Source organism: Amblyraja radiata, unplaced genomic scaffold (assembly GCF_010909765.2).
Source record: "Amblyraja radiata isolate CabotCenter1 unplaced genomic scaffold, sAmbRad1.1.pri scaffold_840_ctg1, whole genome shotgun sequence".
NCBI lineage: Eukaryota > Metazoa > Chordata > Chondrichthyes > Rajiformes > Rajidae > Amblyraja > Amblyraja radiata.
Window position 1 is genome coordinate 1 of NW_022630844.1, and position 25,000 is coordinate 25,000.

A 25,000-nucleotide genomic window follows, 5' to 3' on the forward strand; every position below is an offset into this window, starting at 1 on the left:
GTGTGGGGTCGGAGGATGACCTACCCGTGCCTGCTGGAGGATGGCCTGTGCCTGGGCCTCCTGCGCTGAGACCAGCGGCCCCTTCGATCCGCCACTCGCTCCGAACCTGAACTGCAGGAGACAAGACAGCAGAGTGAGACTAGTGATGGGGAGAGAGGGAGAGGGAGAGGGAGAGGGAGAGGGAGAGGGAGAGGGAGAGGGAGAGGGAGAGGGAGAGGGAGAGGGAGAGGGAGAAGGGAGAGGGAGAGAGGGAGAGGAGGGGGGAGAGGGAAGAGAGGAGAGAGGGAGAGAGGGAGAGAATGAGAGGGAGAGGGAGAGAGGGAGAGAGAGAGGGAGTGAGAGGGAGAGGAAGAGGGAGAAAGAGAGGGAGAGAGGGAGAGGGAGAGAGAGAGGGAGTGAGAGGGAGAGGGAGAGGGAGAGAGGGAGAGAGGGAGAGAGGGAGAGGGAGCGGGAGAGGGAGTGGGAGAGGGAGAGGGAGAGGGAGAGGGAGAGGGAGAGGGAGAGGGAGAGGGAGAGAGGGAGAGAGGGAGAGGGAGAGGGAGAGGGAGAGGGAGAGGGAGAGGGAGAGGGAGAGGCGGAGAGAGAGGGGAGGAGAAGGGCACAAAGACATTGGACGAGGGGAGAGAGAGGGAGTGGGCACAAGGAACTGCAGATGCTGGTTTACAAAAAAAGACAGAGTGCTGGAGTAACTCAGCGGATCAGGCAGCATCTCTGGAGAACAATGATCGGTGATGTTTCTGGTCGAGACCCTTCGTCAGTCTGATTGTGGTCGGAGGAAGAAAGCTGGAGGAGAGGTGGGGCAAGGCAAAGCCTGGCGAGTGATAGGTGGAAAATAGACACAAAATGCTGGAGTAACTGAGGGGGACGGGCAGCAACTATGGAGAGAAAGGGAATGGGTAACGTTTGGGTCCGAGACTCGGTGGATATAGGTGAGCAGGGTTCTTGATTGGCTGATGGGTGGGCAAAAGCCAGAGATCACCAACAAGACAAAGGAGAGAGGAGGCGCAAAGTGTGAAGCTAGAGGAAACATAGAAAATAGGTACAGGAAGAGGCCATTCGGCCCTTCGAGCCAGCACCGCCATTCATTGTGATCATGGCTGATCGTCCCCGATCAATAACCCGTTCCTGCCTTCTCCCCATATAGAATCATAGAATCATAGAAAGTAGGTGCGAGAGTAGACCACCAGGTCCGTCGAGCCCGCACCGCCATTCGCTCATGGCTGAACACTAAACAGACACACTTACCCACAAACAGTAGACACAAGACACAGAACACAAGACACTACCCTCCCCTTTATACCGCTATCACCCCTCTCCACCCCAAGAACCGCGTGATCTCCTGGGGGAGGCAAAAAAACGGATAAAAACCCAGGTCCAATTCGGGAAAAAAATCCGGGAAATTCCTCTCCGACCCCAATCCAGGCGATCGACACTTGTCCAGGAGATCACTCAGGTCTTACTATACTAACCATACCTAGGTCCATATCCCTGCCCTCTCCCCGTAGCCCCTTATCCCCTTGGCAGCTAAAAAACCATCTATTTTTTACTTAAATATATTTAACGTTTCTGCTTCCACTGCTCCCTGGGGCAGTGAATTCCATAAATTAACCACCCTCTGGGTGAAGAAGTTCTTCCTCATCTCAGTTTTAAAAGAGCCCCCCCTCACTCTGCAACTATGTCCCCTAGTTCTAGCCTCCCCGATCATTGGGAACATCCTCGGTGCATCCACCCGATCAAGGCCCCTCACGATCTTATACGTTTCAATGAGATCGCCTCTCATTCTTCTAAACTCCAAAGAGTAGAGTCCCAGCTTACTTAACCTTTCCTCATATGTCAATCCCCTCATTGCAGGAATTAATCTTGTAAACCTTCGCTGCACTGCCTCCAGGGCTAGTACATCCTTTCTTAAGTATGGACCCCAGAACTGTACACAGTATTCCAAATGTGGTCTCACTAATACCGTGTACAGCTGCAGCAAGACCTCCGTGTTTTTATACTCAATCCCCCTAGCAATAAAGGCCAAAACTCCATTGGCCTTCCTGATTGCTTGCTGCACCTGCATACTGACTTTTAGTGATTCATGTACTAATACCCCTAGATCCCTTTGCGTTGCATTACAACGCAGCTCCTCCTCATTTAGAAAATAACTTGCCCTATCATTTTTTTCCCCAAAGTGAATGACTTCACATTTATTAGTATTAAATTTCATCTGCCAAGTTGTTGCCCACTCACCTAGCTTATCTATATCCTTTTGCAGACTCTTCCTATCCTCCTCATCCCCTACTTTCCCTCCCATTTTCGTATCGTCCGCAAATTTTGATATATTACACTTGGTTCCCTCCTCCAAATCATTTATATAAATTGTGAACAACTGGGGTCCCAGCACCGACCCTTGCGGAACCCCGCTAGTTACCGGTTGCCATCCCGAGTATGAACCATTTATCCCCACTCTCTGCTTCCTATTTGTTAGCCAATCCTCTACCCATGCTAATATATTACCCCCAATCCCATAATTTTTTATTTTTAGCAATAGTCTCTTATGTGGCACCTTGTCAAAAGCCTTTTGGAAGTCCAAGTATACCACATCCACCGGTTCCCCTTTATCCACCCGGGTTGTTACTTCCTCAAAGAATTCGAGCAGATTCGTTAAACACGATTTCCCCTTCACAAAACCATGCTGGTTCTGTCTGATGAAGTCATGTTTATCCAAGTGCCCCGTTATATCCCTTGACTCCACTAGCCCCTAGAGCTCTATCTAACTCTCTCTTAAATCCATCCAGTGACTTGGCCTCCACTGCCCTCTGTGGCAGGGAATTCCATAAATTCACAACTCTCTGGGTGAAAAAGTTTTTTCTCACCTCAGTCTTAAATGACCTCCCCTTTATTCTAAGACTGTAGCCCCTGGTTCTGGACTCGCCCAACATAGGGACATTTTTTCCTGCATCTAGCTTGTCCAGTCCTTTTATAATTTTATATGTTTCTATAAGTTCCACCCTCATCCTTCTAAACTCCAGTGAATACAAGCCTAGTCTTTTCAATCTTTCCTCATATGACAGTCCCGCCATCCCAGGGATCAATCTCGTGAACCTACGCTGCACTGGCTCAATCACAAGGATGTCCTTCTTCAAATTAGGAGACCAAAACTGTACACAATACTCCAGATGTGGTCTCACCAGAGCCCTATACAACTGCAGAAGAACCTCTTTACTCCTATACTGAAATCCTCTTGTTATGAAGGCCAACATTCCATTAGCTTTCTTCACTGCCTGCTGTACCTGTAAGCCAACTTTCAATGACCGGTGTACAAGGACGCCCACCTCCTCCTTACCTAACCTAACCGCATTGAGATAATAATCTGCCCCCTTATTTTTGCCGCCAAAGTGGATAACCTCACATTTATCTATATTATACTGCATCTGCCACGCATCTGCCCACTCACTCAACCTGTCCAGGTCACCCTGCAACCTCCTAACATTCTCTTCAAAGTTCACACTGTACACCCAGCTTTGTGTCATCCGCAAACTTGCTAGAGTTGCTCCTAATTCCCTCTTCCAAATCATTAATATATATGGGAAACAGTTGCGACCCCAACACCGAGCCTTGCAGCACTCCACTCGCCACTGCCTGCCATTCTGAAAAGGACCCGTTCACTCCTACTCTATGATTCCGGTTTGCCAACCAATTTTCTATCCACATCAACACCCTACCCCCAATACCATGTGCTCTAATTTTAGTCACCAGTCTCCCGTGCGGGACCTTATCAAAGGCTTTCTGAAAGTATAGATACACTACATCCACTGGCTCCCCTTCATCCATTTTACTTGTCACATCCTCTAAAAATTCCAGAAGATTAGTCAAGCATGATTTCCCTTTCATAAATCCATGTTGACTTGGACTAATTCCTAAGGAAGGAAGATGGGTGGAGCGGGAGGAGGAAGAGAAAGAATGGGGGCACAGGGAAGGGGAAGAATTGTTTGCAGTTGAGTTCGAAGATGGAGAAGTGTCTGTGGAATTCTCTGCCTCAGAGGGCGGTGGAGGCAGGTTCTCTGGATGCTTTCAAGAGAGAGCTAGATAGGGCTCTTAAAAATAGCGGAGTCAGGGGATATGGGGAGAAGGCAGGAACGGGGAACTGATTGGGGATGATCAGCCATGATCACATTGAATGGCGGTGCTGGCTCGAAGGGCCGAATGGCCTACTCCTGCACCTATTGTCTATTGTGTATTGTCTAAATCAAAGTTCATACCGATTAGGTTGTAAAATACCCAAGCAGAATATGGATGGGAGAAAGGACATGTGTGGGAATATGGGCAGGAGAATTGCAAAGTCATGTTGCAGTTGTACAAGACCTTGGTGAAGCCGCATTTAGAGTATTGTGTTCAATTCTGGGCACCATGTTATAGGAAAGATGGTGCCAAGCTGGAAAAGGTGCAAGGAAGATTAACGTTGCCAGGACTAGAGGGTGTGAGCTATAGAGAGAGGTTGACTAGGCTGGGACTCCATTCCTTGGAGCACAGGAGGATGAGTGGTGATCTTATAGAGGGGGTAGCAAATGATGAGAGGAATAGATTGGGTAAACGCACAGAGTCTCTTGCCCAGGGTAGGTGAATCGAGGACCATAGTTTTAAGGTGAAGGGGAAACGATCTAATAGGAATTTGAGAGTGAACCTTTTCACACAAAGGTGTGAAAAGGTGTATGGAACAAGCTGCCAGAGGAGATTGTTGAGGCAGGGACTATCCTGTTTAAGAAACAGTTAGACAGGTACATGGATAGGACAGGTTTGGAGGGACTAGTATAGCTGGGACATTGTTGGCCGGTGTGGGCAAGTTGGGACGAAGGGCCTGTTTCCACACTATATCACTCTATAACCCTATGCCAACCATAACCTCTCACTGGTTGAAGCTTCCAAGCTTCCAACCACCGTTGTAGGTCAAGGGTTGAGAGTTGACGGAGGCTGTCAAGGATCAGATGACCCTTGAGGTTGCCCAGAAATAGGGAGGCTATGTGATAGGAGTAGGATTAAGCCATTCGGCCCATCAAGTCCACTCCGCCATTTAATCATGGCTGACGTATCTCCCCCTCGTAACCGCATTCTCCTGCCTTCTCCCCATAACCTCTGACATCTGAACTAATCAAGAATCTACCTCTGCCTTAAAAATATCCATTGACCTGGCCTCCACAGCCTTCAGTGGCAAAGAATTCCACAAATTCACCACCCTCTGGCCAAATAAATTCCTCCTCATCTCCTTCCTAAAAGAATGTCCTTTAATTCAGAGGCTGTGACCTCTAGTCCTAGACTCTCTCACTAGTGGAAACATCATCTCCACATCCACTCTATCCAAGCCTTTCACTATTCGGTAAGATTCAATGAGGTCCCCGCTCACCCTTCTAAACTCCAGCGAGTGCAGGCCCAGTGTCGTCAAATGCTCATCATATGTTAATCCATTCATTCCTGGGATCGACCTTGTAAACCTCCTCTGGACCCTCTCCAAAGCCAGCACATCCTTCCTCAGATATGGGGCTGGAAATTGCTCACAATTGCTCACAGGGAGGGTAACTAAGGGACAGGGGTAACAGCCCACAGAGACAAGTAGGTGAGGAGGAGCTTAGGTTGACTGAGCTGGTGCTTCCAGTCTGGGGGTAATGGGATGTGGCTCAATGCCAATGGTCGGGAGCAAAGTGGGACATCAGAAACAGTCCGTGGAGAAGGCAGGAGAATGGGGTTAGGAGGGAGAAATAGATCCGCCATGATTGAATGGTGGAGTAGACTTGATGGGCCGAATGACCTGATTCTGCTCCTATCACTTATGAACATGAACAATCAGAACAAGAAGACTTTCCTTTAGGAAGGAGATGAGGAGAAATGTCTTTGGTCAGAGGGTGGTGAATCTGTGGAATTCATTGCCACAGACACTGTGGAGGGCAAGTCAGTGGACATTTTTGAGGCAGAGGGAGATAGATTCTTGATTAGTACGGGTGTCAGGGGTTATGGGGAGAAGGCAGGAGAATGGGGTTAGGAGGGAGAGATAGATCAGCCATGATTGAATGGCGGAGTGGACTTGATGGGCCGAATGGCCTAATTCTACCCCAAGAACTTTTGAAATGAATCTGAAATTATGTGAGTTTGCGAGAGAGACAGAGAGACAGAGAGAGAGACAGAGAGAGACAGAGAGAGACAGAGAGAGACAGAGACAGAGACAGAGAGAGAGACAGAGAGAGAGAGACAGAGAGAGAGACAGAGAGAGAGACAGAGAGAGAGACAGGGAGAGAGAGAAAGAGGGAGAGAGAGATAGAGAGAGCGAAAGAGCGAGAGAGAGACATAGACAGAGAGAGAAAGAGCGAGAGAGAGAGACAGAGACAGAGAGAGAGATAGAGAGAGAGAGACAGAGACAGAGACAGAGACAGAGACAGAGACAGCGAGAGAGAGAGATCCATGTCCCACCCATGTCCCGCCCGTGTCCCCCACGTGTGGCACCACTCACCGGCAACATGAGGGATGTTCCTTGGGGTCCCGGCATTCCTTCGGCACCGGGCAGTCCGGGGCGCCCATTGCGACCCTGGAAACACGAGGGGGAACAGCGTCAGTGGACAAACCGGCAACAACACGCCTGGGGCAGCACCGGACATGGCAAGTACATGGGATGCAGCACCTGGATGAACATGCAGTGGCCCGGAGCGGTCATGGATTAAACACGGGACGTAACAACATCAAACACACACACCTGGGGCAGCAACTTTTATTTGTTTGTTGTAGTTTAAGTTTGGAGATACAGCGTGGAAACTGGTCCATTAGCCCATTGAGTCTGTGTCGACCAGCGATCCCCGCACATTAACACTGTCCCACACACACACTAGGGACAATTTATATTTATACCAAAGCCAATTAACCTTCAAACCTGTACGTTTTGGAATGTGGGAGAAACCGGAGCACCTGGAGAAAACCCACGCAAGTCACGGGGAGAAGGTACAAACTCCGTACAGGCAGCACATGGAGTTGGGATTGAACCCGTGTCTCTGGCGTTGTGAGGCAGCAACTCTACCACTGCGCCATGCTTAAACCAGACACGGCTTGAACACGGGACGCAGAGCAGAGCACGGCATGAAGATGGAACAGCAGCGGCCAACATGCATGGGGCAGCGGCAGGCCCAAGACACGGCATCACCACAAGGCCCGTGCCATAAACACAGGATCGGTGTAACAGGCAGGCAGAGCGTAAACACGGATACACTGCCTGGGGCACAGGTTAAACACGGGATCCCTGACACCCTCCATCACTCTGTTCATCATTCTGTTCTATCCTCCATCCCTCCCAACACCCTACATCCATCCATTCCTCCATTCCTACATCCCTTCATCCATTCCTACATTCCTTCATCTTTCTGTTCATTCCTCCACCCCTCCCAACACCCTACATCCTTCCATCCCTCCATTCCTACATCCCTTCATACATTCCTACATCCTTCACCCCTCCATTCCTACATCCCTTCATCCATTCCTACATTCCTTCATCCTTTCATCCTTCTGTTCATTCCTCCATCCCTCCCAACACCCTACATCCCTCCATTCCTACATCTTTCCCGCCCTCCATTCCTACATTCCTACATCCCTACATCCCTTCATCCCTCCATTCCTACATCCCTTCATTCCTACATCCCTTCATCCCTTCATCCCTTCATTCCTACATCCTTCATCCCTCCATTCCTACATCCTTCATCCCTCCATTCCTACATCCCTTCATTCCTATATCCTTCATCCCTCCATTCCTACATCCTTCATCCCTCCATTCCTACATCCATTCCTACATCCTTCATCCCTTCATTCCTACATCCCTTCATCCCTTCATCCCTTCATCCCTTCATTCCTACATCCTTCATCCCTTCATCCCTTCATCCCTCCATCCCTTCATCCCTTCATCCCTTCATCCCTTCATCCCTTCATCCCTTCATTCCTACATCCTTCATCCCTTCATTCCTACAACCTTCATCCCTTCATTCCTAAATCCCTTCATTCCTACATCCCTTTATCCCTCCGACAGCCCTCTTGTCCCTCCATCCCTCCATCCCTCAGTCCCTCCATCCCTCCGTCCGTCCCTTCATCCCTCTGTTGGTCCCTCTGTCCCTACAATACCGACCCCCCCCCCAGTCCTGTCACCCTCAGTGCCCCGTGTTGGCACCAGTTGCCACCCTCCACCCGCCCCGTGTTGCCTCACCCTCTCTCCTGGGTCGCCGGTGGGTCCAGGGTGTCCCTGCGGCCCTTCAGGTCCCGATGGTCCCTGTGGATGGATGAAGGCAAAGTTAAACCAACGGCCGCCTGAACCAGGGTCACTGACCAGTGCACGATGACCAGTGCACGATGACCAGTGCACGATGACCAGTGCACGATGACCAGTGCACGATGACCAGTGCACGATGACCAGTGCACGATGACCAGTGCATGATGACCAGTGCACGATGACCAGTGCATGATGACCAGTGCATGATGACCAGTGCATGATGACCAGTGCATGATGACCAGTGCACGATGACCAGTGCACGATAACCAGTGCCCACTGACTAGTGCACGATGACCAGTGCACGATGACCAGTGCACGATGACCAGTGCACGATGACCAGTGCATGATGACCAGTGCACGATGACCAGTGCACGATGACCAGTGCACGATGACCAGTGCACGATGACCAGTGCACGATGACCAGTGCATGATGACCAGTGCACGATGACCAGTGCATGATGACCAGTGCATGATGACCAGTGCATGATGACCAGTGCATGATGACCAGTGCACGATGACCAGTGCACGATAACCAGTGCCCACTGACTAGTGCACGATGACCAGTGCACGATGACCAGTGCACGATGACCAGTGCACGATGACCAGTGCATGATGACCAGTGCACGATGACCAGTGCACGATGACCAGTGCCCACTGCCCCACCACCAGTGCCCTTGGTCCCAGACCATGGTGACTGACCAATGCCACTGACCGATGCACAATGACCAGTGCCTACACTCATCAACCAGTACCCTCCTCTCTCAATTCTCCCCTCCTCTCTCCACCTCCCCTCCCCCCTCTCCCTCTATCCCCCCACCCCATCCCCCTCCCCTCCATTTCTCTCCCCCCCCTCTCATCTCCCCTCTCCCCCACCTCTCTCTCTTTTCTTTCTCCCTTCCCCTCCTCTCTCCCTCCATTCCCCCTCTCCCATCTTTCTCTCTTCCCCCCCTCTCTCTCTCTCTCCCCTCCCTTATTCCTCACCCTCTCCACTCTCCCATCCCTTCTCCTCTCATCTCCCCTTCCCCTCGCCCCCTCCCCTCTTCCCCACCGCTCCTTCTTTTCTTTCTCCCCTTCCCCTCCTCTCTCCCCTCCCCCCCCCCTCCTCTCTCCCCTCCCTACATTAGCCGCTGTTCTCTGCTGCAGGGCACTATCCCGTGTGACCAGACACCTCCCCTCCCCTCCCCTCTCTTTCTTTCCCACACACACGCAGTGTGACCAGGACTTTGCCCCCAGGGGTCTCACACACACACGCGTGTGCGTGGGGAACGTCACGGTGCCCGCACTACTCACCGCCACGCCTTCCGCACCATGTGGGCCTTCCACCAGCATCCCCTGTGGGCACAGAGACACTGGTCAGAGAGGGGTGGGGGAGAGAGGGGCAGGGAGGGGTGAGAGGCAGGCGGGAGGTTTGGGGGTGGTGGAGCAGAGGATAGGATGGAGTCAGGGACCTGACCAAGGGTCAGGGAGAGAGAGACCTGACCAAGGGTCAGGTAGGTGGGTCGGAGTGGGGCGGTGGGTGGTGGAGGCAAGAGGCGGGTTAGAGGGGCGGAGGGAGAGTGGGTGGGGAGGTGGGGAAGATGGTGCAGGTGGGGGTGGGGCTGGGGATGTGGGAGATGGAGGGTGTGGGGTCTGGGAGAGACTGGTGGGGGAGAGGTGCAGTTGAGGGTAAAGGCAGTGGGTTGAAGGAGCAGGGTGAGGGGTGGGGATTGGAGGGGTGGAGGGATAGGGAGATGGAGAGGGTGAGGGGTCAGGGGTGAGGGTCAGGAGGTGAGGGGTGGAGGGATGGAGGGTTAGGGAGATGTAGAGGGTGAGGGGTCAGGGGTGAGGGGTCAGGGGGTGAGGGGTCAGGCTCTATGTCAGGGCCATTGGTTACTCACTGGCTCCACCACTGCAGGTTCTCCCTTCTCGCCCTTCAAACCAGCCAATGCCACCTGTAAGGAGATGCAACAAGACTGGTGAGCCACGGGGCCCATTGGCAGTGCCGGGGGGTAGTGGGTCACCAACTTACCGCAGCTGGGGCTGCACGAACAGCGCCTCAGACATCCGACCTGGATCCATGTCACAGCCCTGGTCAACACAACACGTGTGTGCGATCTGGTGTCTCTCAGTCCCTCTCTCAGGGGGATATCTGTAAACTGACCAGCGTCTCACAGACCCCCCCCCCCCCTCCCCCCGTCCCTATATCTCTACCTCTCTCTCTCTCCATCTCTGGGGGATATCTGCACACTGACCGGTTTCTCTCTGTCCCTGTCTTTCTCACCAAAGGGGGATATCTCATCAAGGGGGGTACACTGACTGGTGTCCCTCAGTCTCCCCCCCCCCCTTCTCTCTCTCTCTCTCTCTCTCTCTCTCTCTCTCTCTCTCTCTCTCTCTCTCTCTCGGGAAATGTCTGTACACTGACCTGTGTCCTCTGGGTGACTGGCACTGATGGACACTGGCACTGCCCCTCTGCTGACCTTAAGGCTGCCAGCCCATGGACAATGCCTGCCTTTGCTCCCACTACTCACCCCTGCCCCTCTGGCCCCTCCATTACTGTAGTGACTGCCAGCTTGAAGGATGTGGAGTGGTTGGCATGGAAGCACAATGCATGCCATTGCCACCATGAGTCAAGGTGCAGCAGGAATGGAGTGATGAGCAGAGACTCAGCACATGGCTATGCCATTGTTGGCCAGGGTGCAATGTTGAGCAGATGGCAGCAGGAGTGGAGTGCTGTCTCCCTGGGCAGAGACCCAGTGCTGGATACAGTGCCCCACACTGTGGGAATGACCATGCACCATGGCACCTCACGGGGCCAGGCTGGCATCGCTGACCGATGGTGCAGCCTGGCTGACCGCATGGAGGAGGTGCAGCGTGACATGGGTGTTGGGGACCACATCCAAGGCCATGCGTGTAGCGTGTTCAGCAACACCAACTACATGCCAGGAACATGTAGCAGCAAAAATACATATGACAGGCAATGATGTCACTTACGCACATAATGTCACCACTGCCACGAGCCATCATGTCATTGCAACGTGTGGAGTCATCATGGCAATGTGTGATGATGTCATTGCAATGCATGATGATGTCATTGAAGTGAGTGATTGCATCATTGTCACACACAGTGATGTCATTGAGTGGCAGCGAGCGGTGATGTCATTACAACAAGTGATGATGCAATTGCAACAAGTGATGACATCACTTCAATGACAGCGGTGCTGGCGCAGATAATGACATCACCGCAGATATTGATGATGTCACGACAGCAAATGATGATATCACTGTGGAGGCATTGACATCACTGCAGTAGAGGACTGCGTTGGTGATGGCTTCACTGCAGCAGGTGATGACATCACCAAAGCTAGTGCTGACATCACCACAGCAGGCAATGACATCAGCACAGATAATGACACCAAATACGTGACATCACCAAAGCCAGTAATGACATCACCACAGCTGGTGATTACATCACCACAGCTGCTTTGATATCACCACAATGACAATAAGAACGCCACAGATGATGACATCACCACAGCTGACAATGACATCACCACAGACGATGACATCCCCACAGATGATGACATCACACAGATGATGACATAATCATGGATGGTGACATCACCACAGATGATGACATCACCACGCATGATGTCATCACACAGGCAGTGATGATGTCACACAGATTGTAAGCAAGGGGGTGGGAATGCGGCGCAATAGCAAACTGAAGGAGGTCACGGACAGACAGGGACACAGACACAGACAGGGATGGGGACAGGGATGAGACAGGTGCAGACACCAGGACACAGGGGTGGGGACAGGGAGAGTACAGAATGGGGCCAGGGGCACAGACACCAGGACACAGGGGTGGGGAGAGGTGACGGGACAGGGGACAGACACCAGGACACATGGGTGGGTGCAACATGGAGGTGCGGCCACTCCACTTACTCGGTCCGTGTGAACCTCGGTCTGGACAGCCTGTCCCGGCCCCACCTCGGCCGTGGGCTGCTCGTAATAGTCCTTGTAGCTGTCGTAGTCATAGTAGTAGCTGGGTTGAGCGGTGCCCAGCTCCTCTACCGCCATCTCCTCCGTAGACACCCCCCGCTCACCCGCTCCCACCTGCCCACCGGACTCCGTCTCCTCTTGCTGCCACACACAGAAGCAACAGCGTTAGTCCAGAAACCAACACCCCTACACCAGCATGGAGCATACACCTGGGTGGGGGGTGAGATGGGGGGGGGAGATGGAGGGTAGGGGAGGGTGGAGGGGAGGGAAGGATGGAGGCAAAGGTGGAGGGGAGGGGAAGGGAGGGTGGAGGCGAGGGGGAGGGGAATGGAGAAGAGAGGAGGTAGGAGGCGATGGGGAAGGGAGGGGGATGGTAGGGGAGGGAAGGGTGGAGGCGAGGGTGGAGGGGAGGGTAGGGGAGGGGAGGATGGAGGCGAGGGTGGAGTGGAGGGGAGGGGAGGGGAGGGGAGGGGAGGATGGAGGGGAGGGGAAGGGAGGGGGAGCCCACATGGATATGTTGCCATGATCATGCATACAAATCTGGGTATCCCCCAGCACCCTGACCTCAAATCCCCAACACACAACACACAACAAGACCTCTCCTCACTCTCTCCATGAACGCTGCCTGACTCACTGTGTGTCACATTTACACCCACATCTGCTCATCCCAATTAGAGGCAAGGGTGAGTGAGTGGGCGAGTGAGTGAGTGGGTGAGTGAGTGAGTGAGTGAGTGAGTGAGAGTGAGTGGGCGAGTGAGTGAGTGAGTGAGTGAGTGAGTGAGTGAGTGAGTGAGTGAGTGAGCGAGTGGGCGAGTGGGCGAGTGAGTGAGTGAGTGAGTGAGTGAGTGAGTGAGTGAGTGAGTGAGTGAGTGAGCGAGCGAGTGAGTGAGAGTGAGTGAGTGAGTGAGTGAGTGAGTGAGTGAGTGAGTGAGTGAGCGAGTGAGTGGGCGAGTGAGTGAGTGAGTGAGTGAGTGAGTGAGTGAGTGAGTGAGTGAGTGAGTGAGTGAGTGAGTGAGTGAGTGAGTGAGTGAGCGAGTGAGTGGGCGAGTGAGTGAGTGAGTGAGTGAGTGAGTGAGTGAGTGAGTGAGTGAGTGAGTGAGTGAGTGTGAGTGAGTGAGTGAGTGAGTGAGTGAGTGAGTGAGTGAGTGAGTGAGTGAGTGAGTGAGTGAGGGGGGTTTAAGTGAGAAAAGTATGTGTGTGTGATGGTGAGCAAGTGTTTAATCGGTACCTGTGTGTCTGAGTGTGTGTGTGTACACGTGTGTGTGCATGTGTGCGTGTTTGTATGTATTTGTGTGCGCGCATGTGTGTTTGCGTGTGTGCTGAGTGTAAGTGTGTGTCTGAGAGTGCGTGTGTGTCTAAAAGTGTGAGTATGTGTGAGAGTGTGTGTGTGAGTGCATGAATTGAGAGGGTGTGTGAGTGAGTGCCCACATTGGTCTGAGATTGTGAGCGTTTATGTCTGAGTAAATGTGTGTGCAAGGCTATTTGTGAATATGCAGTGTGAGAGAGTGAGAGAGAGGGAGAGTGGGAGGAAGATGAGGGAGGGAGAGTGAGTTAGCGAGAGGGAGAGGGAGAGGGAGAGGGAGAGGGAGAGGGAGAGGGAGAGGGAGAGGGAGAGGGAGAGGGAGAGGGAGAGAGAGAGGGAGAGGGAGCGAGAGAGGGAGAGAGGGAGGGAGAGAGAGAGGGAGAGAGGGGGAGGGAGAGGGGGAGGGGGAGTGGGGGAGAGGGGTAGAAGGGGAGAGGGGGAGAGAGGGAGAGAGAGAGGGAGAGAGGGAGAGTGAGAGGGAGAGAGAGAGAGAGAGAATTGTGTGTTCATTAGTGTTGCCAATGGTCATACAGGGACAGTCTAATCACAGACAAGGGTTCCCAGGGGTGGGAAGACAAGGGGGCTACAAGAGACATGGAGAGGTCAGGGTGACAGGTACAGACAGCAGTACACAGGGCACATGTGTGGGGAGAGGGGAAGGGAGAGGGGAGGTGACCCGACAGGGGGGCAGGGACAGACACCAGGACCCAGGGGTGGGGAGAGGGGAGGGGACAGGGAGAGTGCAGAATGGGGAGGGGACAGGGGGACAGTACAGGCACAGGACACGGGTGGGGAGGGGGGAGCAGGTACACAGGGAAGACACGGGCCACCTTGGAGGGGAGAGGTGACGGGGGTGGGGACAGACACCAGGACACATGGGTGGGTGCGACATGGAGGTGCGGCCACTCCACTTACTCGGTCCGTGTGAACCTCGGTCTCGACAGCCTGTCCCAGCCCCACCTCGGCCGTGGGCTGCTCGTAATAGTCCTTGTAGCTGTCGTAGTCATAGTGGTAGCCGGGTTGAGCGGTGCCCAGCTCCTCTACCGCCATCTCCTCCGTAGACACCCCCCGCTCACCCGCTCCCACCTGCCCACCGGACTCCGTCTCCTCTTGCTGCCACACACAGAAGCAACAGCGTTAGTCCGGAAACCAGCACCCCTACACCAGCATGGAGCATACACCTGGGGGGGGGGGGGGGGGGGGGGGGGGGGGAGCCCACAGTGATGTGTAGCCATGATCACCCCCCCAAACCTGGGTGGCCCCAAACACCCTGACCTCAAACCCCGACACACAACAGACACAAGACTTCTCCTCACTCTCATCTCCACTTTCAAAATACCCAATAACTTGGCCTCCTCCACTGTCTGTGGCAATGGATCCACAGATTCACCAGCATCTGACCAAAGAAATCCCTCCTCATCTCCTCCCCAAAGGAACATCCTTTAATGCTGAAACTGACCTCTGGTCCTAGACTCTCCTCGTGGAAACATCCTCTCCACATCCACTCTATCCAAACCTTTCACTAGGCGGTAAGTTTCAATGAGGTTTTCCCTCATCCTTCTAAACTCCAGCGAGTACAGGCCCAGTGCCGACAAACGCTCATCATATGTTAACCCACTCACTCCTGGGATCGTTCTCGTGAACCTCCTCTGGACCCTCTCCAGAGCCAGCACATCCTTCTCAAATATGGGGCCCAAAGCTGCTCACAATACTCCAAGTGTGGCCTGACCAGCACCTTATAGAGTCTCAGCATTACATCCCTTAGGTCAGCTAGTCCGGGGTGGAATGGGTGTGGGATGGGATGGGGATGGGATGGGACTGCACTCCTTCAGCAGTTGGCAAGGTGTTGCCAGGGGTTACACAGAGTGAAAACCCATGGCCTTGCTTGCACTTTGATGCTAACGGCTGCACTTCTTGCAATTCAGTTGCATTGGCCAATGTAGCTGCATTGGTGGAGCAGGAGATGGTGCAGAGAAGTTACAACGTTGAGCATTCAGCGCTGGTGACCAATGGGTTTCCACAGCGTACGTACATCAGCAGCTCATGTCACTACTCCACACTCAATGTCTGCTTTGATCTCTCGATTCACACCATACCCTCCCATGTCTCTACACGCCCTCTCCCCTGACTCTCAATCTGAAGAAGGGTCTCGGCCCAAAACATTGCCCATTCCTTCTGTCTCAATCCAGTCTGTCTCAATGCTGTCTGTCTCAATCCAGTCTGTCTCAATGCTGTCTGTCTCAATGCTGTCTGTCTGTCTCAATGCTGTCTGTCTGTCTAAATGCTGTCTGTCTGTCTCAATGCTGTCTGTCTCAATGCTGTCTGTCTCAATCCAGTCTGTCTCAATGCTGTCTGTCTCAATGCTGTCTGTCTCAATGCTGTCTGTCTGTCTGTCTCAATGCTGTCTGTCTCAATGCTGTCTGTCTCAATGCTGTCTGTCTCAATGCTGTCTGTCTGTCTCAATACCGTCTGTCTCAATGCCGTTTGTCTCAATGCTGTCTGTCTGTCCCAATGCTGTCTGTCTGTCTCAATGCTGTCTGTCTCAATGCTGTCTGTCTGTCTCAATGCTGTCTGTCTGTCTCAATACCGTCTGTCTATTCATTTTTCATCAGGTTTCCCCGTCCATGTATCTACACCGTCTCACACACCTATATCTTAAACACATATCTTACACTCTTATATCCTACACACGTGTACATTACACACTCATGTCTTACACACTTATGTACCACAGTTATTATTATACTCTCACATTGAAATCCTGCACTTGTATCTTACACTTTTACATCGTACTATTATATCATACATGCTTATATCTTACACACTTGTGCCTTACACACTTATATGCTATGCACATATCTTACACTCTTATATCTCACACTCTTAAACCAAAACTTATACTTACACTTATGTCTTGCACATTTATATCTAACACTTATATCTCCCAATCTTGTATCTTCCAGGCTTACATCTTAAATGCATATATCTTACACCTATATTCTACACTATTATATCTTACCCATGAATATCCTACACTGGTATCTTCCATGCTTACATCTTACACGCTTGTACAGGTACCCACTCATATCTTCCATGCTTACATCTTACACGTACAGGTATCCCACACTCATATCTTCCATGCTTATATCTTACATGCTTGAACAGGTATCTTACACGCTTATATTGTGAACTCTTATATCCTACATTATAAACTCATACACTACTATATCCTGCACTCATATCTTCTATGCTTATATCTTACACTCTTATACCTAGTATGTGAGTGTGTCTAACATATTGGAGTATTGTCACTGAACTTTGTGCAGGAACAAGGACATTTGACTGTACTCAGGTAGACATGCTCATGAGGTACCATTGAAGCATTCAACCATCTCTCTACCTGTGACTCCTTCATCCATATCCTGCACTGCTCCCTACATTCCCTGCAGGATACGGACAGCAGGTTGGGACGTGCCCCAACCTTGTTTGTCCACAAGTCCCCTGTGGGTGGGGAGGGGGACATTTCCAACCTCTGACACGTTTTCTCTCCACCCCCCTCCATGCCCCAGGTAAGGAAGTCCTGTTTACTGGGTTGGCGAGGGTTGGTTGGGAGATGGGCGCGAGGGGTTCGGGCATCGGTCGGCATCTCTGCGCAGGGTTACATTACGGTGGTTCCTGGCGGGCAACCTCGTGAAGTCGGCGAAAGTTAGAGAACACACACAAAATGTAGCCATTGTCTTTCAAACACTCCAGTGCAGGGCGTGTGTACTTCTGCCATTCAGTGCCCACATCCGCTGACCAAAGATGCCTCATTCTTGTGGGCATCGAGGCGTAAGTACATGTTCACAAGTGATAGGAGCAGAATCAGGCCATTCGGCCCATTTACATTCAATCACGGCTGATCTATATCTCCCTCCTAACCCCATTCTCCTGCCTTCACCCCATAACCTCTGATGCGTCAGGTGCCATGTAGTTTAATTTTATTTTGGAGATACAGTGTGGAAACAGGCCCTTCGGCCCACCGAGTCTGTGCCAACCAGCGATCCCCGCACACTAACACTATCCGACATGCACTAGGGACAATTTACATTTATACCAAAACCAATTAACCTACAAACCTGCACGTCTTTGGAGTGTGGGAGGAAACCAGGTATCCTGGAGAAAACCCACGAGGTCACAGGGAGAACGTACAAACTCCGTCCAGACAGCCCCCATAGTCAGGATCAAACTCAGGTCTCTGGCGCTGTGAGGCAGTACTGTATCGCTGCGCCACCGTGCCATCCTAATAGTAACCCTGGCTCCCAAGATTATCGGGAAGCACGGTGGCGCAGCGGTAGAGTTGCTGCCTTACAGCGCCAGACAGCCGGGTTCAATCCCAACTACAGGTGCTGCATGTACGGAGTTTGTACGTTCTCCAGGTGACCTGCGTGGGTTTACTCCGGGTGCTCCGGTTTTCTCCCACACTCCAAAGACATACAGGTTTGTAGGTTAATTGGCTTTGGTGAAAATAGGAAATAGTCCGTAGTGTGTGTAGGATAGTGCTGGTGTTCGGGGATCGCTGGTGGGCGCGGACTCGGTGGGGCAAAGACCTGTTTCTGTGCTGTATCTCAAAACTTAACTAATCAACTAAGGTGACAAGGGCGGTGAAATGTAAAGCTAGAGGGATGGATATGGGTGGAAGACATTGAACTGAGGCTAGAGGCTGCTCATTGCCCCCAGTGTCTTTAGGCTGGATATTCACATGGGACAAGTGTCCATTCTGGAGACCTGCTACCCTCTAGAGCAGTGAAGCATTGAAACATAGAAACATAGAAAATAGGTGCAGGAGTAGGCCATTCATCCCTTCTAGCCAGCACCACCATTCAATATGATCATGGCTGATCATCCAAAATCAGTTCCCCGTTCCTGCTTTCTCCCCATTTCCCTTGATTCCGTTAACCCTCAGAGCTGTAACTAGCTCTCTCTTGAAAACATCCAGTGAATTGGCCTCCACTGCCGTCTGTAGTCCCCCCTCCTGCACCTATTTTCACCTATTTTCTACGTTTCTATGGGTTATTGATAGGGGTCGATCAGCCATGATCACAATGAATGGCAATGCTGGCTCGAGGGGCCAAATGGCCTCCTCCTACACCTATTTTCTATGTTTCTATGTATCTAGATTCAGAACTCCCTGGGTGAAAAAGTTTTTCCTCATCTCAGTCCTAAATGACCTACCCCTTATTTTTACATTGTGACCACCCCCCCCCCCCCCCCCCCGGACTGTGGTCAGAGACAAGGGGGGCGTGTGGGTCGGGCGAGAGGGCACTGAAGAGGCAGACACACACACTCGGACACCGTGGACATCGGGGATGGAAGCACCATGAGATGCGGTCCCTCTGGGGCCCCTGAACCCAAGGGAAAGAGTCCTCGACTGCATCAGACAGAGCGTGCGGCACTGAGAGTGGGGCCCGCCAGATTCTTCACAGCTTTGTTCCTTTCCCCCGAATCCAACAGTGAATTGTCAGCACCAGTGATCACCAGACACCAGCCCTGACTGCTGCAGCAGGGAGAGTGGGCTGGGGAAGGCAGGGGAACTTCACACTGTGTCTGTCCCTGGGGAGTTTGTGCAATGGGGACAGTGTAGAGGGAGCTTCACTCTGTGTAGGAAGGAACTGCAGATGCTGCTTTAAACCGAAGATCGACACTAAATGCTGGAGTAATTCAGCGGGACAGGCAGCATCTCTGGAGAGAAGGAATGGGTGACGTTTCGGGTCAAGACCCTCCTTCAGACAGAATTACAGAGCTTCACCCTGTGTCTGATCTTGGGTGATGGACCCAAAATGTTGGAGTAACTCAGTGGGTCAGGCAGCATCTGTGGAGAATATGGATAGGTGATGTTTCTGGTTGAAACCCTTCTTTAGACTGTTGACCCTGGTAGTGTGTGTGGGGGGAAAAGCCGGGACGGGGTACTGGTTTTGGATGATCAGCCACGATTATATTGAATGGCGGTGCTGGCTCGAAGGGCCGAATGGCCTACTCCTGCACCTATTGTCTATGTGTTTCTATGATGGGATGGTGTTGAGGAAGCTTCACACTATATCTGACCCTAGACCTACAAGGGGCTGCTTCTTGCCTTCTGACTGCACTTCACACCCACCACCCTCATCTTTGGACACCCTGTGCGTAGGGCTGAAGATGTCCTGGTTGGGTTGCTCCTGGGCCTGGCCCGCGAGTCACGGTGCCAGGCGGAAGAGGGCTCTGCCCGAGCCAGCTACCTGCCCCTTTTCCGGGGGCTATGTCCGTGCCCGGGTGATATTAGAGAGGGGACTACGCGGGGGGACCTCATTGAAATGTACAGAATGGTGCAAGTCTTCGACTGAGTGGATGTGGGGAGGATGTTTCCACTAGTGGGAGAGTCTAGGACTAGAGGCCATCGACATATCAAAGGACGTTCATTTAGGAAGGAGATGAGGAGGAATTTATTTGGTCAGAGGGTGGTGAATCTGTGGAATTCTTTGCCACAGAAGGCTGTGGAGGCCAATTCAGTGGATATTTTTAAGAGATTCTTGATTGGTGCGGGTATCAGGGGTTATGGTGAGAAGGCAGGAGAATGAGGTTAGGAGGTAGAGATAAGTTAGCCATGATTGAATGGCGGAGTAGACTTGATGGGCAGAATGGCCTAATTCTGCTCCTATTCCTTATGACCGTATGACCGGCACTGATGGAGACTAGATTTGCAGAAAGGAACAAACAGGGAATAATCCCACCGTGGGGACCTTGTGGGAAGGATGGATGAGGTTACAGGACCTTCTCGCAAACCTTTTGTGGTCCGTGGGCCAGAACCAGACTGCACCCCCAGAATGGACCAGCTTCAAGAACGGGCAGGGTCCCACAGCCTCCGTGAAGGCAGAACTCTCCCTGGGGGAGAGGAGACTCCCCCACGCCCAATACTCCCCGCGCACAACTCCAAGCAGGAGCACAGCTTGGTCCCAAACAGCTCCCTGCAGTCAGGTTCAGTTTTAGCCTGGTTTAGTTTAGTTTAGAGATCCAGAGCGGAATAGAAGCCCTACAGCCCACCGAGTCCGCACCGACCAGCGATCCCCGCACACTAACACTACGCTACACACACTAGGGACAATTTTTACATTCACACCAAGCCTGCGAACCTGCACATCTTTGGAGTGCGGGAGGAAACCGGAGATCCCGGAGAAAACCCACGCAGGTCACAGAAAGAATGCACAAACTCCGTACAGGCAGCAGCCGTAGTCGGGATCAAACCCGGGTCTCTGGCGTTGCAAGCGCTGTAATGCCCCTGTCCCACTTAGGAAACCTGAACGGTAACCTCTGGAGACTTTGTGCCACACCCAAGGTTTCCGTGTGGTTCCCGGAGGTTGCAGGTGGTTGCCGGAGGTTGCAGGTAGTGGAAGCAGGTATGGAGACTGACAAAACCCTCCGGGAACCTCCGGGAACCGCCCGGAAACCTTGGGTGGGGCGCAAAGTCTCCAGAGGTTTCCGTTCAGGTTTCCTAAGTGGGACAGGGGCATAAGGCAGCAACTCTACCGCTGCACAACCGTGAGTCAGGTTGGCTCGATGTACAAGAACTACCCACAGGGGAATGTCAAGCACGCTCGGGTGATTTAGCCTGGGTTGAAGGAGGTGCGGGCGAGGCCACCAGTGGTGGTGGGCCTGTAAAGCCAAGTCTGAAACCTCGTTAATAAACGGGTTCGCAAGGCCCATGGTGGGAGATCTTCTCTCCTCATTAACTGGTCAATTCTGTGCAGTTGCAGTCTGGTCCTTGCTTGCGGCCCCTCTCCCCTCCACCACCCACCTATCGCTCATTGACCACACAAAGCCTTGGAGGGTAGAAGCCACTAAACATGGCACATTTCAACAGGCTTTGCCAACCTTCCCCTAACGTCGGGCTTGGAGACCGGGCAGGGACAAGTGGAACTACAAGTTAGTCGCAGAAAGAAGCAAGCTGATTTGGTCATAGTCATAGAGTGATACAGTGTGGAAACAGGCCCTTCGGCCCAACTTGCCCACACCGGCCAACAATGTCCCAGCTACACTAGTCCCACCTGCCTGCGCTTGGTCCATATCCCTCCAAACTTGTCCTATCCATGTACCTGTCTAACTGTTTCTTAAATGTTAGGATAGTCCCTGCCTCAACTACCTCCTCTGGCAGCTCGTTCCAGACACCCACCACCCTTTGTGTGAAAAGCTACCCCTCAGATTCCTGTTAAATCTTTTCCCCTTCACCTTAAACCTGGGTCCTCTGGTCCTCGATTCAGCTACTCTGAGCAAGAGACTCTACCCGATCTATTCCTCTCATGATTTTATACACCTCTATAAGATCACCCCCAATCCACCTGCGCTCCAAGGATTGAAATCCCAGCCTGCTCAACCTCTCCCTATAGCTGAGACCCTCTAGTCTGTACCCTTTCCAGCTTGACAATATCTTTCCTATAACATGGTGCCCAGAACTGAACACAATCTCTAAATGCGGCCTCACCAATGTCTTATACAACTGCAACATGACATCCTTGTAAATCCTCTCTGCAACGTTTCCTGCTTAACAGCATCAATTCCAGCTTGATATCAAAGATATTAACAATATTGACAGGTACAGAAGTGTGAAAATGCACACCTCCAGATTCAGAGACAGTTTCTTCCCAGCTGTTATCAGGCAACTGAACCATCCTACCACAACTAGAGAGTAGTTCTGAACAACTCTCTAGGAAGGATGTCAACAAAATAGAGAGAGTACAGAGGAGATTTACTAGAATGTTGCCTGGGTTTCAGCAACTAAGCTACAGAGAAAGGTTGAATAAGTTAGGTCTTTATTCTCTGGAGCACAGAAGGTTAAGGGGGGGACTTGTTAGAGGTCTTTAAAATGATGAGAGGGATAGACAGAGTTGACGTGGACAAGCTTTTCCCATTGAGAATAGGGAAGATTCAAACAAGAGGACATGACTTCAGAATTAAGGGACAGAAGTTTAGGGGGAACATGAGGGGGAACTTCTTTACTCAGAGAGTGGTAGCTGTGTGGAATGAGCTTCCAGTGGAAGTGGTGGAGGCAGGTTCGATTTTATCATTTAAAAATAAATTGGATAGGTATATGGATGGGAAAAGGAATGGAGGGTTATGGTCTGAGTGCAGGTAGATGGGACTAGGGGAAAATAAGTGTTCGGCACCGACTTGTAGGGCCGAGATGGCCTGTTTCCGTGCTGTAATTGTTATATGGTTATATGGTTATACGGTTATATACTATCTACCTCATTGGTGACCCTCGGACTATCCTTGATCGGACTTTGCTGGCTTTACCTTGCACTGAACGGTATTCCCTTATCATGTATCTGTACACTGTAAACGGCTCGATTGTAATCATGTATTGTCTTTCTGCTGACTGGTCAGCAGGCAACAAAAGCTTTTCACTGTACCTCGGTACACGTGACAATAAACTAAACTGAAAGCTTTAGATGGAATTAATCAGAAGTAATTTAGAGTTTTGTGTTCAGTTCTGGGCACCATCTTACAAGAAAGATGTTGTCAAGCTGGAAAGGGCGCAGGGAAGATTTACAAGGATGTTGCTGGGACCCGAGGGTCTGAGGGAGAGGTTGAGCAGGCTAGGGTTTTATTCCTTGGAGCGCAGGAGGGTGAGCGGTGATCTTACAGAGGTGTATCAGATCATGAGAGGAATAGATTGGGTAGATGCACAGAGTCTCTTGCCCAGAGTAGGGGAATCGAGGATCAGAGGAAACATGTTTAAGATTAAGGGGAGCAGATTTAATAGGAAACTGAAGGGTAACTTTTTCACACAAAGTGTGGTGGGTGTATGTAACAAGCTGCCAGAGGAGGTAGTTGAGGCTGGGGCGATCCCTTAACTATCTGTTTAAGAAACAGTTAGAAAGGTACAAGGATATGACAGGTTTGGAGGGATATGGACCAAACGCAGGCAGGTGGGACTAGTGTAGCTGGGACGTGGGCAAGTTGGGCAGATAGGCCTGTTTCCACACTGTATCACTCTATGACTAGTGTAGCTGGGGCATGTTGGCCGGTGTGGGCAAGTTGGGCCAAAGGGCCTGTTTCCACACTGTATCACTCTATGACTCTGTGGTGTGACTTTGGGATGGTCCTTCTGAGAGCACAGCTCCAAACCCTCGAGGCCCTTCGGCCCGTGCTACTGACCCGCCCCAGCGGAAGTGTTACCTGTATCACCTCACTCTCGATGACCTGAGGGAGCTCACTGGTGATGGCCACTTCTGTCCCTTCCTGCCCCTCTGTGTAGGTCTCATAGTAAACCTCCTCTTCATAGAGGGCCGGGTCGGTGAGGTCCTGTAACCGGGCCGCAACGGGAAGAGATTGCGTTAGAGGGCGGAGCGGGGGAGGGGGGAGAGCCTTGTAGAGACAACAAGGAACGAGCAACAACACCAACAGGAGCAGCAACAGAAGCAGAGTCAATGGAGTGATGGAGAGCCATTATCGTAGAGATGATGGCTTCACAGTTAGGAAGACAATGGCTTGATCGAAACGAGAGGATGAGATGAGAGATGACAGGAGGGTTCATCCCAGATCTTTCCCCGGGGGGAGAAAGCCGGAGGAAAGATCGGGATGAGGGCCTCAAGGCTGAGGTTCTACCTTCTGGAAGCCGGCCAGTCGTGTGCGTGGCGGCAGGGCTTTGACGGCAGCTTTGGTGGAGGCTTGCCGGACACCGCCGGCTTTGGCCGCAAGGTTACGGTGACTTGTCGTCTTGGCGTTCGAGGCCTTCGGGCGCCCCACCGGCGTCTTGGAGACGGGATGTGGCCGGGAAGCCTTGGCTTTCGACTTGGCCGAGCCAATGCCAGTGCCTTTGCCAGTGCCTTTGCCAGTGCCAGTGCCGATGCCTTTGCCAGTGCCTTTGCCAGTGCCTTTGCCAGTGCCTTTGCCAGTGCTGGTGGCAGTGCCTTTGCCAGTGCCTTTGCCAGTGCTGGTGCCAGTGCCTTTGCCAGCCTGTTTCCATCCGTAGCCTTTCACTCGCTGCAGAGAAGGTGATGGTGATGATGGAGGATGGGATGGAGGAAGACCATGGAAGAGAAGAGATAGAGGGAGAGAGAGAGAGAGAGAGAGAGAGAGAGAGAGAGTGCGAGTGTGACAATGGGATGGATGGAGCTCACACCAGCCCAGGAAACCAGGCGGCAACAGAGAGAACCAGACACCCATTAATACACCCCCCCCCCCCCCCCCCCCACCGCATACAATGTCTACCCCAATGCCCATCTCTCCCCACCGTCTCACTTCCACTGTGTCTCCCCCTACTGACCCTCCCCCTCTCCCCCACTATCGCTCTCTCCCCCCCACTGTCTCCCCCACCATCTCCCCCCCCCCTGGCTGTCCACCCTAATGCTCAACTGCCCCACTGCCTGTCCCCCCCCCACCATTTCTCTCCACATCATTTGTCCCTCCGTACTCCCTCTCTCTCCCAACTC

General features: G+C 52.2%; 1 protein-coding gene across 1 annotated transcript in view; it reads right to left on the reverse strand.

Annotated features, from left to right (window-relative positions):
* Positions 1-20: 20 nt before the first annotated feature.
* The window catches only part of LOC116970398 (collagen alpha-2(XI) chain-like), a gene marked incomplete at its 3' end in the record, with an annotated part of 39,523 nt that continues 14,543 nt past the window's right edge, over positions 21-25,000 (reverse strand). The window contains exons 4-12 of the mRNA XM_033017053.1: positions 24,174-24,551; positions 23,745-23,870; positions 14,472-14,669; positions 12,197-12,394; positions 10,150-10,203; positions 9,563-9,604; positions 8,210-8,272; positions 6,482-6,556; positions 21-111 (exon numbers count right to left, since the gene is read on the reverse strand). Of these exons, the coding sequence (XP_032872944.1) occupies positions 21-111; positions 6,482-6,556; positions 8,210-8,272; positions 9,563-9,604; positions 10,150-10,203; positions 12,197-12,394; positions 14,472-14,669; positions 23,745-23,870; positions 24,174-24,551 (1,225 nt within the window). The remainder of the gene's footprint in view (positions 112-6,481; positions 6,557-8,209; positions 8,273-9,562; positions 9,605-10,149; positions 10,204-12,196; positions 12,395-14,471; positions 14,670-23,744; positions 23,871-24,173; positions 24,552-25,000) is intronic.